Source organism: Hippichthys cyanospilos, chromosome 2 (assembly GCF_059441005.1).
Source record: "Hippichthys cyanospilos isolate Australia breed blue-spotted pipefish chromosome 2, RoL_Hcya_1.0, whole genome shotgun sequence".
In the NCBI taxonomy this organism is placed as follows: domain Eukaryota; kingdom Metazoa; phylum Chordata; class Actinopteri; order Syngnathiformes; family Syngnathidae; genus Hippichthys; species Hippichthys cyanospilos.
Window position 1 is genome coordinate 9686100 of NC_142370.1, and position 16393 is coordinate 9702492.

Genomic DNA, 16393 nt, shown 5'->3' on the forward strand with positions numbered 1-16393 from the left:
GCTTTGCAAAATTATCGCCAGGGCTGCTCGTTTATCTTAATGACTCGTTGTGGGAACACACACGTGAGTAGCAAGGCCAGTCAAGCGCAGATGAAGGTTTGAAGGCGTTGCAACGAAGCTCTGAATTCCTCTGAAGCAAGTACCACACTGGAGGAAACGTGACGAAAACAAAAAGAAGATTAACCATTGTAAGGACGGGAGGCATTTGAACCTCAATCCCTGATATTTTTGGGAGAATCGCTTTGAAATTGGGTGTCTGGTATATGTCAATGGAAAGGAAAAAAAAAAAAGTTTCCGCGAAGTGCAATGTAGTGCAATTTGATTCAGGCAAGTATAGCTTTCCGTTTTTTTTCTGTTCTTATCATTGGCACTTTGTGAGGTTTATGTCTCATGAGGTCAGCCAATCACAGGACGACAGAGTTAGCTTATCACTTTACTGGAGCAGAAAGAAAAAAAAAATTGAAGAAACATGGGAACTTAGAAGAAACTATTCATGCATTTGGGCAAGCGTAGGAAAAAAAAAAGGATGCTTCCATGGCAACAGAGGGCAAAGGTCACCTGCTCTGATAGCCTGTGTGTTTGTCACGTTTCTATGACAATGCGGGGCTGAGTGGAGATCGGCACTGAAAAAAAAAATGTGCGGACATATTGATCTTGCATCATTTAAAATTTTAAAAACTAAAAAAAAAACCCACAACAGAGTAAACAAAAAACGACAACAATTTCACTTGCTAATAAGGGGATATTGTCAAGAGCTTCTTGGGTCTTTGAATGTAGTAGTAGGAAGTATACAATAATTAGCAAAACGTCCACCTTGAAGAAAAACAAAAAAACAAAAACTAACATACTACATTGATTATCAAAGGTTTAGTCTACTTTCATCACAACAATCACCAGCGAGCGGCCTTTAGCTTGACGTAGCCAATCACAAAGCTGCCGGGTACTTCGATCGAAATGTCTTGATTGTCACTGGCTAGGATTCTCCTCAGCTCGCTCGCATGTCTTGGACCTCCCAAGAGGAAATGAACATCAATTTGTGATTAAATAAAGAATTTTCCCTCATTGGCTAAACTAAAAATCCATCAACATAGTTGAACGTAAAAAAAAAAAACATCTGAGGACTAACTTTCGGCTGATTATAAACCAAGTAGAAGGTGTTAAGATGCTGCATTAGAATTTCTTTGATTAGGACTGGTGGAACGTCATAAACCCAGTGAAGGATCACTCGGAGGGTCGAAAAGACAAGAAATGTTCCAGTCGAGTCAGGTTTGTTAATGCTAAAATTTCACTGCATTAAAGGAGCGGTGATAAAAAGTCTGCACACCCCTGTTCAAATATCTTCCAGAGAGCCTTCTTATTCATTTGTGTCTGCTGTTTTGGACATTTGTTTTGACTCATTCGCACCACCCTACTGCATCCCGATCCGATGTCGGATATCAGTCCGATATCAGCAAAAAAAAAAAAAAAGGGGCTGGTCTATTTCATTGTTCTGTCTCGACTTGACATTCAGGCAAGGCGATTGGCTGAGAAGACAACTCGAGCTTTTTCAATAAAACAATTGTCGTTATGAAATCGACTAGTACTCAGAATTGGACACCTCAGACTAAAGCACGAGTGAAGGCTAAAAAAAACAAAAAAAAATGCCAGGTTTCAGTTTTAATAAGTTAGCTTCGTAGGGTAGCACCAATGAGTCAAAAAATAGAGATGAAAAACGACAGTGGACACAAATGAATGTGCTGGCTTTCAAGTAGATATATTAAAAAAATAAAATTAAAAAAACACCTGACATAAGCATCGGTGTGTAGACTTTTAATATCCACTGCATGTTAGTATCACGGTTTGTGTGCGGGAGGGGCTTGAAAAAGCAAATACATATAATTCACGGTGATGAAAAACAATCTCTTGTCAGAATCTCAGAAGATGGGCTGTCAAATGAAAAACAAAGGAAAAGCATAGCTTCTGCGCCTGCACTTCCCTTAACCACGACAACACGAACGCAAGAAAGACAAAATTCCGCGTGTTCTAATCCTGCCGATTGCACGGTGCAACTGCTAGTTGCTACAATAAACTCTCTATAAGAAACACGTCTCCTCTCTCTCAAGATTACAGTGAGACTTGTACAAGTCGAGTCGTTTCTTCAAGGTGCATAACTCTAGGTTAAAGAAGAGCGGGGAAATATAGTTCTTGTATTTTGTACATCTCTTGAGCATATTTGTGGAAGGTGAAAAGGAGAGAATCTTGTGGTTTTGGCTGCGTGTGTGTACGGCGCGGCACGGTTGCCAAAATGTAACGATAAACGTCTAGCTGGCCGCAAAGATTGAATGAATACACGGAAAACGTGGGAGAAATCAACCATTTTTGAACCTGTTTGGAACGCGACGGCGGCTTGGCCAGTTTTACAACGATTTGTGAACCCGTCTGCTGATCCGTCAGCAATAGCTTACATCATGCTGCTAGTGTGACCGGCTGCAAATACCAAAAATATTTGTCGTTTTACACAGAGTGGAAAAAAGTGAAAATATCATCTGAAATTTCCCGATTCAAAATGAAGGTTTCTGTCCGACCTCCCCCCGTCAGCCGCTATTCATCAACAGTGAGCGAGTGAAAAGTCTCAGTCTTATGAAAGAAAGCTTCAAAACCAGCAGAAAGTTCCTTTTTCTCCGTATTTTTTTTTCTGTTTGGAAAGAAAAAAGAGCAGAGTCAAACCTCCCGCTGCTCTGCAGGAGGCAGCGCTGAGAAGCAGAAGAAGAAGCCCGCTCCAGCGCCCGCCGTCAGCGTCTCGTCGGCCGGGGCGGGGACTAAAAGTGTGAGGAGGCTCTTAGTCGGTGAATCTCTGACAGGCCTTCTTCCAGCGACAGGCCGTGCACCACATTTCTTTCTTCTCCATGCCGTACACCTTTCGGCATTTCTTGGCCTCCCCGCGCGGTTTCCTGGGTGCCAGCACATGGGAAAGACTTCAGTCAGGGGTGTCCAAACCCGGTCATCGAGGGCCGCTATCCTGCATGTTTTTGTTATTTTTGTTCTCCGTCGCATCTGGTGACAAGCCTTATGATGATCCTGATCATTTGAGCCAGTTGCGTTGGAAGGCAGGAAATACCAAAAGCATTCAGGATAGGACACCCCTGATTTAAGTACCGTATTATAAGGCGTACCTAAAAGCCTTAACTTTTTTAAAAAGCTGATGGCGCGCCTTATAATCGGGTGCGCCTTATACATGGATCAATATTGACATTGGATTGATAAAGTAAGCTTTACCTGTTTCTTTTGTGTGTTTACAGTTGAACAAAGTTGGTCATATTGACATTGAGTTATTATGCTATTGAGAGTTCAGAGTTATTATTTGAGTTATTATTGTTATTACTCTGAGTATTACTAAATTGAAACAGTTTTAAAACATGTCATTAATTGAGGGTGAGCCTTATAGTGCGAAATATGTAACAAATATGTTTATAGACGTAACAAATACATTCCACAAATATTTCATTTATAGGTAGTACACTAGCAACTTCAATTAGCCAATAAAACAAATTGAAATCAATAAATATGTGAAGATCAAATAATCCCTCTACTATGTTCTTCAGTATTGTAAATCAACTGTAAATACTGTAAATCAAAAGTAGTATGGCTTCAGAGAAAAAAAGAGCCACCTCTCTGGCTGTATTGGAACTTGTGGAAGACATTGCTACTGATTTCTATTGATGGAAAGAATTCACTATAAGGACTTTTATTGACTTAAAAAAAAGCTTTGGATACAGTTGCTCATAGTATACTAATGGATAATTAGCTCGGAGTGGCGTACAACTGGATTAAGAGGAATCAGTATGTTACAGTATGTACTGTGCAAGAGGAGCGCGTTGCTGCATACCTGTTTCCCGACACCGACTTTGGCGTGGGCATGATTAAAGCGTGGTTCTTGTTAACAGTGCCATTTGTGCTGGATGCCGGCTGCCGCTTTTCGCCGATAGTCACTGTGCGCACGTGAGTCACCGCGGGCCCCTGTGCAAATAACAAAACACAATATGTCAGTCCAATTTGATACGTGACTTTAAATTGAGATCATGATTGAATTTCCCCTCGAGGGGATATCATGATAGTGGTAAATTGAAATGTAAAAACTCTGACTTCGTTTTCGCTGCGAACTTTGGTTGATATTTACAGGAAACTTTCTTCGCTTTTTCACTCCGGTAAGGCCGCCCACGCTGCAGAGCTGTAGCTGACCTGAGACCTTTTTGATTCCCGCGTTGATCTCCAAAACCGCCTCGGCTCGGCGCACAGCATTTGCAAAATGTGTTTACAATGTTTTTGTGGGTCTCGGTGTGTATGCGCACATGCATTCACGAGGGCTGAACTGTTTTAGGGAAAAATTTGTATTGGCATTTTGGACACACCGCACCAGATTATAAACTGTAGTGTCAGACATTTAAACAAAAATATATATTTTTTTTAATGCTATAGTTTTAAAAACCTTTTGGGGCATAGGCATAGTAAAAAATAAATTAATTAATTAAAAATAAATTTAAAAAAAACCCAGATAAAGCAGTATTAAACCATAAGCCACAGTGCTTAAATAACGAGAAAGGTGTGGTTTATAGTCCAAAATTTATGGTAGTTTTTTTTCTTTCTTCTTGTCCTCTTTGTCATTGCTGACCTTGACTGTTAGCGTAGCCGTTAGCGTGCATGTGCTAACTTGCTAATGTAGCTAAATTGCTAGTCTTCTAAGTTGGTCCCTACCATGCGCTAGACATCCCGTCGCATGACTTACCTGGTAGGCATGGTCAGTGCGGATGTGGCAGAGCGTGGAGGGAGCCGATTGGCTGAGCGGAGTGGGGGCGTGGCTGTGCGCTCCATTCATGTTGAAGTGCTCCGAGTGAGGGACGTCGGCTAGCGGCGGCGGAAAGATGGGCGGGGGGGCAGCCGTAGTGGGCGAGGTGGGCGTGAGGCTGGACAAGCCCTCAGTCAGGCTGTCCATGTTGACCTCGATCTCGGAGTAGTAGAAGTCCTCTTCCCCGTCGCTGTAGTCCGAGTCGCTGTTACGCCTGGAAGGAAGCCGCGGTGACTCATGAGGAATATTCTAGTATCGCTGCTTATCTTTTCATTTTAAAATTCAACAGTCAAGCTAATGCTTGAAATGATCATTTGAAGGCTTCCTATTTTACAAATTGTTGTGCATTTTTCAAGCAATAACTTCCATTAATTCCTAATGAGACAAAGGTTCACTAAAAGTTGTTAATTGACCATTCTTATTGTACATTCAATTAGGGCTGGCCAAGTACTGATACCAAGTATTTGTATCAGCCGATACCAGGCCTTATATGAAGGTTGTTACTCGCAATGAAAGCCAGTACTAGTATCAGTTTTCTGACCACACACTATAAATTACAATTACAAAATAAATGTCATGTTTTTCTTGAATTTTAAGAAAAATCTTACATTGTAACAGATAGGCCTTTTGTTTAAATTATCTATGGAAGATTTTTGTATCAAAAGCACTAGTGGTATCGGATCTTGGTTTCAGAATGGATGATTAATTCAAGTTGTTGTGTTGATATCAGTCTGGAAAAAAAAAAGTGGTTCTGACCATCTTCAAAACGATTTTCAAATTGACAAAAATCTTGCATTTTAACAATAAAGTTCCTTGTGTATCCCAAAGACACTTTCAACAAGACACATTTACATCATCTCCTTTAAAAATCCATAATGTTCAGTCAGATAATTAAATTTGCATGACATATTATTTTTTTTTATTTAAAAATTCAACCCTTTCCCAAACAAATTTTCTCCAAAATTATCCCTATTCAATCTCAGTGGCACATATAACGAAACCAACCCTATTTGAAATGTTCAACACATTGAATTCATTTCTGCATCTTCATACAATTTCTCTACACTGCAAATGTCTAGTCCATCCAATTATCTATACATGGGCCGAAACCTAAACCTGCTCACTATATTGTCAATATTGAGCTTGGATATTACAGTAGATTATGATATGAGAGAAAGAGGGGCTTCTGTTTTGCTCCGTATATCTTAGTAGGGTAAAATAACATTATGGTCAAGCTCTGAACCGCATCTATTTTGGCAGATTCAAGTTATTACCGGTTCCTTATGCTGCTTGCCAGCAGGGGGCAGTAAAAGTCAACGTGAGGCAGTGGTCGCGGGGCAAGCAACAGAAAAGTTATACTGATACCAGTATGGATTGCCAGTCAGGGAGCTACTACTCATTTTTAGTACATGGGAAGATATTGGTTTCAAAGGAAAAAAAAACACACTCAAATGCCAACTTTTAATTATGTTTACATTTTTTTCGGGATATGTTTAGAGAGCAACTTTTCAGATTTGCCTAATGTTGGTGTTCTAAAATTCTTGTTTACAAAAATGCTAAACAACACAAATCTTAGTTGTCAAATTCAAATCAATAATTCAGAGAGGTCCCAGGACCATTGGCATGTCTTAAAAAGTTGGACAACCCCTTAAATAAGTAAATAGATCCCTACAGTCGTCTACAGTAAATAAAGTTCTCTAATATCTCAAAATAAGAGCAGTTAAAAGTTTACCCTATCTTTGTTTTAACTGAACCTAAATTAAGGCTGCAGCGTATCATCACTTTCTAATAGGCATGCCCATATTAGATTCTGACGGTATGGTAACCTTGAGGCCTGAGCAACTCTGATGTCATTGTTAATCAAGAAATGAAAGTGGCCATCCCTGATGGATTAAAATCAGGTGGAAATTGCTGCAAATTCCACAAATAAGTCAATTGTGTTTAGGCTACTAGAGGTGCATGAAGCAAATTATTGTAAAGAATTTTTAGGGTCGGTTTCCCCTTTATGTTATATGTGAGCATCGAAATGAAACAGAGCAAAAGAAAGCACTGTGGTCAAATGAAACCAAAGTGAGCTCTCTGGCATCAATACGCCATGACTCGTTTAGAAACGGGGGGCGGGGGGGATCTGAGAACGACCGAAAGAATTCCCACACATTTCCCATTGGCCACGGTTAAGCATGGAGCTGGACACATTTCATTTTTGTGCTGCTATTATGCAACTTCACTCCAATGAAGAGCCAACGAACATGTGACAGAAAAAGTATACATCTGGGCCAACAGAGCAAAAACGGCCCTCAAGGAGGAGCATATTAATGCGATGGAGTGTTTGAGTCAGTCTCCAGAAATCAACACAAAATCAAAGCAACGGAAGAAGCTGAAGCTTTGAGAGTCCAGGTGGCAACCAAGAAACTTGAAGCATTTAGAGACTTTCTGTAAAGAGGAGTTGGCCCGAATGCCTGCTAAAAAGCTTGTTTTCTCCACTTAGGAGAGGAAAAAATGCTCGTTTCATTGAATTATTGATTAAACAATGAGATTTGTGATTTTGAAGGACTTTCTATATAGCAGCAGACTGCGGTTCACTCAATATTACTGAACAATAAAGCACCCCTTATGTACTGTACTACCTACTCGGTAGGTCAAATTTACGGAGAAGAATTTTTTTTCGTTTATGGTTTTTCAATACGGCATTTGTTTTTTACCTTTTTTAGTTTTGTTAAACAGTATGTCTTCATTTTTTTGTTTCCTATGTGTTGTATTTTTTGGTTTATGTGTTTTAAGGTTGCAAAACCCCATACCACACCCTTAATCCCATTTTGTCAGACAGGCATGCACATTTTCTTACATTTCTCGAGTGTTGGAGCGAGGGAACGCCGTATCACAATTTCTGATTCGGATACAACTCACCCCAGGTGGACGGTGCGGATGTGTCGCTGTATTCCTGAGGAGGTGCTGAGGACCTTTTCACAGTTCTTCCACAAGCACTTGAACATCACCTTCATGGAGTTCTGAAAAAAGGTAGGAGGTCAGAAGATTTAGGACCTAACATGATAATGACATACTTCCTCTTAACACTGTTCATTTTACAGCATCAGCAATCTTTGTGTTGGCCTGTTAGCAGGCCGCTAATGAAACTTCAGTGAGAGGATATGATCCAGATTCCTCTGGGCACCCTCTAACTGGAAGTCTCAGCAGAAAGGACTTTGAGGCGTATTGGACGCTGCCCTACAGGGGGTCTAGCTCTCTGCCTGTTAGAACAGCCAGCTGCTGAAATAGACCGTATAAATGAAAAGATCAGACAAATTGAATCTGTTATCCCTGCTCATATCCTTGAAAATGAGAAAAATAAAGACACTTTGCTAAGCAAACTTCCTGTCAGTTTGGTTTAAAAATGCAAATGCCTGTTACTGTATATGGACACATACTGTATGTTTGTATTAGGGCTGCAGTTAATGGAACTTGTTAGAATAGAGTGTTAAAATAGTTCATCTATCAACTAATCTGATTTTTTTATTTTTTTTTTTTTTTAAATGGACTATCGAATTCAGGCGAGTCACTATACGATCTCACTGTGATGTTAACTGAGCCAGCCTGTATAAAGATCTGGGTCTCCCCAGAGAATATGTTGTACTGTATCCCTCGTTTTAATCCATAAAATGATCAAACTGGAGACACAGGTAGCAATAGAAGGAGCGCCCGGAGGAAAGATAAAAACAAAAAATGGGATTCCCATTTACTAAAAGGCAGCTTGTTCTCATTTATTCAAGTTGAACCACCGCGTGCGCAGCTCACATCCATTTTTACCAAAAGCTTGGCTAGTTCATCCACAGGTAGATGGGAAATTACAAATATACTTAAGTACTTTTGTAAAATACATCAAAATGTCTGGCCTATTTCTTTACAAATAGCTTTTTTAATAAGAAGGAGACCTGTGGCTAATGCTGTCAATACCGGTACATATTTGTCTTGGTGGGCAAATTTAGCTGTTGCAGGAGTCCAGGAATCAATTCTCAAAAAATGTTTGTTAGTTGCAGCAAGGCATGCAATAAGTTCTACTCGGCACTTGATTATTTAGTGTATGTCAGGAAAAAGTCAGGCCAACCACAGCAAGTATTCATGCCAATTACGACAGTAACACACCACCAATGCGGTGAGAAGGCCAACTTCAAAATAAACCTGACCTTTCCAAATAAAATATGAAAATATGTGTACCATGGTACACATGGTATTTCGTAGATCCTGAATAAACTTGATTCATCACCAATGTCAACACTAAGTAGTCCTGAAATCAAGTTCATTTGCTAATCATTCTAATTAAAGCTGTTTAAAAATACTCAATATTGCGGACATGTATACGCTTTCTGTCGCCAGCGAATAGCGGCGGCTCCAATGTTAGCAGCTAGCCGTGGCAAGCATCATCAAATGCTATCCAGTAAAAATTGCTAATGCGATTCAGTCATCCCTTTGTTTCGTAAGCTAAATGAGGATTTATCGAAAATATCACTGTTTCTCGACAGTAAAACTGTCTTTTTGAATTTAAGTATATAAAAAAATGTAATCCTAAAAAACATGATTTACTATAAAATTGATTCATACCTTCGCTTCAACAGTTGTATCGTTTGAATTCATAATTGTTATTCACCCATTTTAATTGTATCCAAAAACCAGATTCTTTGATCGACTTTTCAGTAGGACATCTGAACACCAAAATATTCAGCTCTATTTGAGTAAATGTGTTCCAGTAACTTAGAGCGTATTAGTCTAATTTTGATACGAAACTCTGAGGCTCATCGTGCAGGAAGAAGAGAATGTTTCTTTTCTTTTTTTTTTTGTCTTTTTCTTAATTTAGGGGCCGGCAACTGTCCAGTGAGCAGGCATGGGCTTGCCCTGGCCCTAATGAAAGAAAGTGGGTGTGTACTCTCGCAAATTTTCAACAGCCGCTACAGAAGAGGGCGTGAGGAGGGGGTCGAGGCCGGTTTGTGTGCGCAGTTAACCCATACACGGCGTCGACGTGTTACTACTCACCGGTGCTTGAAAGCTTCTAAACGATCCTCATAAACACTTGGCAGGGAAGCTCTTAAGTCCAACAAACACAAATCGGCTCATTCCTGCGGGGTTTTTCTTGCATTAACATGGTTATGCTAAGGTCGGCGACAACCGTGTTTTACAATCTTAACCGTCTGCCAAGAAAGGAATCAAAGAAAGTGTTCGACTTCCAGGGCTGGCGTGGAAATACTTGTCCTTGCCATTTTTCACAGCCTACACCTTTGGATAAAGCATTTCTCTTGAAACGTGTATTCAGCAGTTTCTGCGTCACAACGCATTTTACTGCTGCCCGGGTCCAATGAGGCCCAATAGTCAACACCCACAGATTTCACAATCGACGTACACTCCTCCGACGCTGCGTTGCCAGAGGAAATATTGAATTTCATTTGCCGACATGGTGTTCCTTTGTGTCTTCATACGTCTCTTCAGCCTGACTATCCTCATTGATAAACATCACTAAAACCTTCTGTTGCTTCTGCTCAAACGCCACATCTTGATCCTATCTCTGGCTGTCAAAACGTCATAAATCTGCTTAACTTAAATATGTAAGAAAAGAGGAAGTCAAAGCACGGGTTCTGTTGTCCCTAAAAAACATGCAAATGCTCAAATTACTATAGAAATGTGCATATGCATATGCAGGGCCAATAAACAGTTGGGTTAAAAATAACCCCAATTATGCGTCCAAAAAACCCCCCTCAGTATTTAGGTCAATTTGACATTACTTTCTGGGTTGTTTTGCACAAACAACCCCCCAAAAAAATCGGTCATTTGATATAAAAGTTTGACCCGCAATTGGGTCAGTTTTGACCCGTTTTTAGCGTGTGTATATTTATATTTATTCATATAAATGAGCAAATCCACCAAAACAGCCAATTGCTTTCGCTCTCAAAATGAACTGAAGTTCTTTCTTTTTGCGCAGGACACCTTTATAAAAGAATGTCATGTAATTGTATAATGCATTCATTTATTTAATTTCTGAGGACTCAAATGACACCGATATTGGAATGACCTCTACATATAAGCATTAACAAAAAATGTGAGATTTGTCTGTCAAAACATTAAGTCATTATTGCTGTGTGCAGCCTACTAAATGACACTTATGTATAATCCGTGGGTGGGTACAGTATGTGACGTCTCTCACCTACAAAGGCCACCCTTGATTTATGACCTCGTTAAACGCAGCCAGTGGGGAAAATGCTTGCTTGTCACCAAATAATTTGCACTCGTTAAACTTCTATCTGAAGTTACGAGGAAATAAGCCGTCACTATCCACTTCTATGGGTTTAGTATGAGGGCTTCACGTAATTTTAGAAATATCCTTTGGTTTACCCTAAATATTTCCACATAAATACTTTCACATAGTGTCTAATTTACCCCCCAAAATATCCATTAGCTGCAGTTGCTTTCTTTGTCGATGGCTCTCAAGACCTCTGCCCACCAAAATAAACAAAAGCTATCATTCTGTCATATAAAATTAAGCAATTATTCCTCGATTTGACGAGACATTTCTGCCCTTGGATTATTTGGTCACTTTACGACCGATAAAATCTCAGAAAATGAAGAACGCCGATCTTTTGTCATCTGAAAAACACGTCGTTGACCTCGATTTCCAATTATGGGGTCAGAATATCCTTAATCCAGCAAGCCCCACCTTTCGTTTGCGAGGTATGGGGTCCTCAAACATGAAGTGCGTATTCTCCGACGCATCCTCGCTGCCATCGTCTCCCTGCGTTGAGAGCAAGAAGGTCTTGTTGGCGTCGTTGGACAGCGGCGGGGATGGCGTGGAAGGCACCGATTGGTCGCTGGCGTCCCAGCTCCAGTTGCCACTTGTGGAGCTGCTGTAGCTGGCCGACAGCGCCTCCTTCCAAGCCCGGATCGCTGGCTCAGGAACCGCAGCTGACAGAGTGCACCAAGGGTTCAATGAACGTTGCTAGTGGGACCATTTTGACTCAATTGGTAAAATTCCAGAGAAGCGATACTCATCTTCGGGACAATGGGACATGTTGCAGTATATTCAGTTACGGACGGGTGGTAAAAAAAAATTGTCACGGACATAGGTTTATGACTGTCCCCACTTGTAATTAGCTAAATTACATAGTAGTGTAATACTTACTACACGTTTTTTTTTTTTAAGTTTGATACAGGTGCACTTTTCAGTGCCTTTCATTTTCTAAAAAGAAGACAACCTTTTATTGTTGCTCTCAATGTTTATAATGTCAAGTAAAATTCTCACTTTAAGTCAGAAGTTTGACTTTAAAGTCAGAGTTCTGAATTTATTTAAAACAATAATTCTGACTTAATTCTCTTTGAAATTCTTGATTTATTCTGTGAATGATCACTTTAAAAGATTTTTGTTACGTCAGCGTTCTGGGAATAAAGACAGAATTCTGATTTAAAAGGTGGAATCCTCACTTTAAAGCCCGAATTTTCATAATCCTGGCTTTAAAGTGACAATTTCAAGAATAACGTCAGAATTCGGAGACAGACTTGAGAATGCTGCCAAACCTTTTTTCTTCACTGGCCAAAATGCTTTTCCGTAAAACTGCTTTCACAAAATATACAATAATTGTATCAAATTAATTTCATGTACCTTTGCCCAAGTTTAATTTTAAAGCAGACTGGACGAGTATATCCATAACCTTACAAAACAAACAAACATCTTTTGAACTGAAATTGTTAACTGATATTTTGCCATGCGAAGTGTCTTGAAATATTGGTTTTTTTTTTTCACGCTGCAAAGGTGGCACCACATTTTGTATGTAGTAGAGTTACTTTGCTTCTGAAACCTTGCCTCTTTTAGGCCATGTATCAGTCAATGTAGGTATGCAGTTTAAACTGCCGTTGAATTGGTTATCAATGTGATTATCAATGCACACGGCATTTTCAAAGATAGGAAATAAAACATTCAGTTCTGTTTTGCCCGCGTCCTGTTGGGATCATTTCTTTAGCCAGTACATTTCCATGTTGACTCATTGGGAGGAAACAGCATGGGTTAAGTTAGGCTTTAAAAAAAAAAAAAAAAAAAAAAGAAAGCTGCCTGGACTTTGACCGTCTGACGAGGTTGTCAAGCGCAGCAAAAAAAAAGAGCTGTGGCAACGAGGTCGTGACCAAACAGTGGCATGGCGCATGATTCACTAATCGGTTATCGAGAAGCCTCAGCCAAAGCGCAGGAGTTTGTGGCGTTACCTGTCGGCGTGGAGGCCGGGCAGAGCACCAACGGGGATGTGGACAGGGATGTCAGGACGGCAGCGGCCATCACTTCCTTATCAGCGTGACCTGAGGGCTTCCTGCGCAACACACACAAACACAGAGGCCGACAAAGTTTACAGCTGCTCCAACTTTCTTGATATGACTCCTGATTCGATTAAGGAAGCTCAGGCCGTCACCAGAGAGCAACACGAAGCTCCGAACAATAGCCTCGGGACAGGCAGATATGAAATTACCAGAGAAACAAATAATCCCCCACCCACTCCCTGTCTTGCAGCTCAGTTACATGCAGAAGAGCTTGAACCGTATTTACATTGCCCACTTAGACAAGCACAAAAACAAACTGGACACTCCTTATAAGGGAAGTCAACCTCCAATTTTATCTTTGCAATAATATCCTCTGCGCCCCCACTAGTCTTAATACGGCGTTCTGATTAACCCTTACGTGGTATACCATCAATGTGTGGCACTCCTCTGCATCATCAGAGAGGTAAAAAAGGACCAAAATAGCACATGAGGGTTTATATTGCGTTCGTGGAAAATGAATTAAGCAGCAAATTCCATCTGTTTTCATCCATCCTCCATGAGAGGGCTGCCATTTTCCCATTTGCTGTCGACTGAAAATGACATTAAAGTTGCTCGGGGCTCTGGTAAAGAGCAATCATAACTCAGCTTGCTATTAATGAAAGGTAAAGACAATGTCCTTTCAAATACTTATTTTTCGTCTCCCTCCCTTGAACATTAAAGAATCCATAGCTGCTATCCTCACTAGGGTTGCTGGCGCCTTTTCCAGCCGTCTACAGGCAGTAGGCGGGAGACACCCTGAACTGGTTGACAATCAATCGCAGGCCACACAAGGACAGTCAAACATTCACACCTAAGGACAATTTAGAATGTCCAATACACCTACCATGTAAGTTTTAAGAATTTGGAAGGAAGCTGGAGTGTGTGGCGATAACCCACGCGGGCACGGGGAAAACATGCAAACGCTACATAGGAGCGAGCTGGAATTGAATTGACTCTGATCTGTGAGGCGGGCGTGTACGTGTCAACTGGGATAAAATGTAAATGTAACATGATAAATCTGACTCCACAATATTAAAAAAATAAAAAAAGGACAACCCCCCACTGCTTTTTTTCTCATCCCTCTCTTGATGCAATAAAGGTGAAGTTCATTCAAGTTTTTATTATAAATGCGGACCCACTAGTGTAAAAATAGTATTCTGATTAATATTGTATTTGTAAAATATGTATTAAGCAGCAGATTCCATTTGTATCCATCTCAGGGGGCAGCCATTTTGCCTCTTCCTGTCTTAAAAAAAATAAATAAATAACACCGGTTGCTCAGGGCTCAGTAATGACGACTCACGACTCAGCTTGCAAATGCCACAATAACAAACTCAGAAAGAAAGTGAGCTGTGATTGGTCATTACCCTCAGCCACTGTGATGTCATTTTTAGTGGGCAGCAAGTGACAAAATGGCCACCTGCTGAGATGGGAAAAAAAAAAAAGTAGTTTGCAAATACAAAATATTAATCAGTGTATTGTTTAATGAAGGCATATAGCAAATATTATAGTTAAACAATGTTTAGGTCGACTTACTCTTTAAGTTTGTGGTTCGCAACCGTTTTTCAAAAAATGTTCGCCTTTTAAAAATATTTTCAAACAAAGTAACTCCTAACCTGCATAAATGCTGGGATTGGGGTTTCTTGGGATGGAAAAAAAAATCTGGTGGTGTGTCATCCCTGTCTAATTTATAAAACTTTGGAACTGCATTTGTAGTGGTATATTTAGGTGTATTTCATTCAACAGCTCAAGGAGCTAGATCCCGCAATATCATTCGATTTATTTTGAGCTCATCTGCTGGAAAATTACTTCACAAATGACAATGCGCCGTAGTATAAACTGTTTTGCAATGGAGTCATTACAACACAATCGGTTGATTCATGTGCCAATTAGTTTGCTCTTACTTAGAAAAGCAACATGTACTGTTCCTTTCACAGCGTTAAAAAAATCATTCAATAAGATTTGCCGATACCTGCAGAAACCCTGTTAAAATCGTACATATGCCCAGAAGTACCTTCACGCTCTGGGGTACTCATACTTCAATTTGACAACCGCTCCCTTAAGTTATATGCATGCTCATTCAGTTTTAACGTCACTTCTTGTCGTCCTTGAAAGCAAAACACGGCGGAAGATATATTTAAGCCTAGACCGAGAATTCCTCAAAACACACACACCAACACACACAGATGTGTTTGAGTGAGCGAGTTGTCAAAACAGGCTCTCAAGGAGCTAAATAGCCACCATGTGGTCCGCATGCTATACTACACGTGCGTGTTAAATATCCCCATTTGAACGTAAACGACCGCTTCACAAAAGCACACTGACAGGCCAGAATGTGCACAACTTCTGCAGCTTTAAGAGATCCACCACCCGCCCCCCCAGACTTCTCCACTCTGCAACCAGAGTAAACTGGTTTGAGGCATTCTTTCAGCCAAGCCCAAAACCCTGGCCCACATTCAGCACGAGTCTCTGTGCAAACACACAAAAATTTCACGACGGGTTCCACAAACACCGGCGCGAGCACAAGGGCCTCAAACCCAGCACAAGATTCAGCGCTCGGCCGGCGGTGAGACTTTTGTGTGACTTGTAAAAACTTTCTGAAAATGTCCCAGGCGGTGAAAGGTGATGATGAGACGAGTTAAGAATGTGTACACGAGGGGCAAACAACGGCGTATGAACAAGGAGAGGCACCGATAAGAGCCAGAGGAGGGGAGGGTAACGCACGTGCACACACACGGACACAATCGCCAACGACAGAGGCAGAAACAAACCCGGTCTGGACGTGAGATAAACAGATAACAAGATTAGTCGTGTCCTGTTTCAGTTCATGGCCTTGATCTCTGTACCAAATGGAGCCAAGCGAGGACATGCTTGTGATTTATATGCCCCAGGAGTTTTTTTTTTTTTAACCACTTCTTGTTTACGCCACAGAGAACATGTTGACATGTTGACTCCGGAATGTAACACACTGCGCTTTCCCGTCCTTCAAAATGTATATCAAGACCTTGTGCTGCTTCTCAAAGTCTCGCTTAAACTGCAGCTGGCATGGAAAAGTTGTGTACCAATACTATGGACAGCCCTGGGTGCTTTTGGAGTGTGCGTTTCAGTGAGGCCGAATTGAGGAAAACACACACACACACACACACACACACAAGACTGTTAGGTCATTCCTGGATAATTCTAACATTTTTTAACACACACACAAATAGTGCCAAACCACCCCCAGTTTCCACTTCAGTTTCTTGGAAGAGA

General features: G+C 40.7%; 1 protein-coding gene across 1 annotated transcript in view; it reads right to left on the reverse strand.

Moving 5' to 3' along the window:
* Nucleotides 1-1794: 1794 nt before the first annotated feature.
* The window catches only part of slc2a4rg (SLC2A4 regulator), a 34680-nt gene continuing 20081 nt past the window's right edge, over nucleotides 1795-16393 (reverse strand). The window contains exons 3-8 of the mRNA XM_088407929.1: nucleotides 13055-13155; nucleotides 11520-11764; nucleotides 7730-7830; nucleotides 4763-5036; nucleotides 3866-3996; nucleotides 1795-2930 (exon numbers count right to left, since the gene is read on the reverse strand). Coding sequence (XP_088264055.1) covers nucleotides 2819-2930; nucleotides 3866-3996; nucleotides 4763-5036; nucleotides 7730-7830; nucleotides 11520-11764; nucleotides 13055-13155 — 964 coding nt within the window. The 3' untranslated portion in view covers nucleotides 1795-2818. The remainder of the gene's footprint in view (nucleotides 2931-3865; nucleotides 3997-4762; nucleotides 5037-7729; nucleotides 7831-11519; nucleotides 11765-13054; nucleotides 13156-16393) is intronic.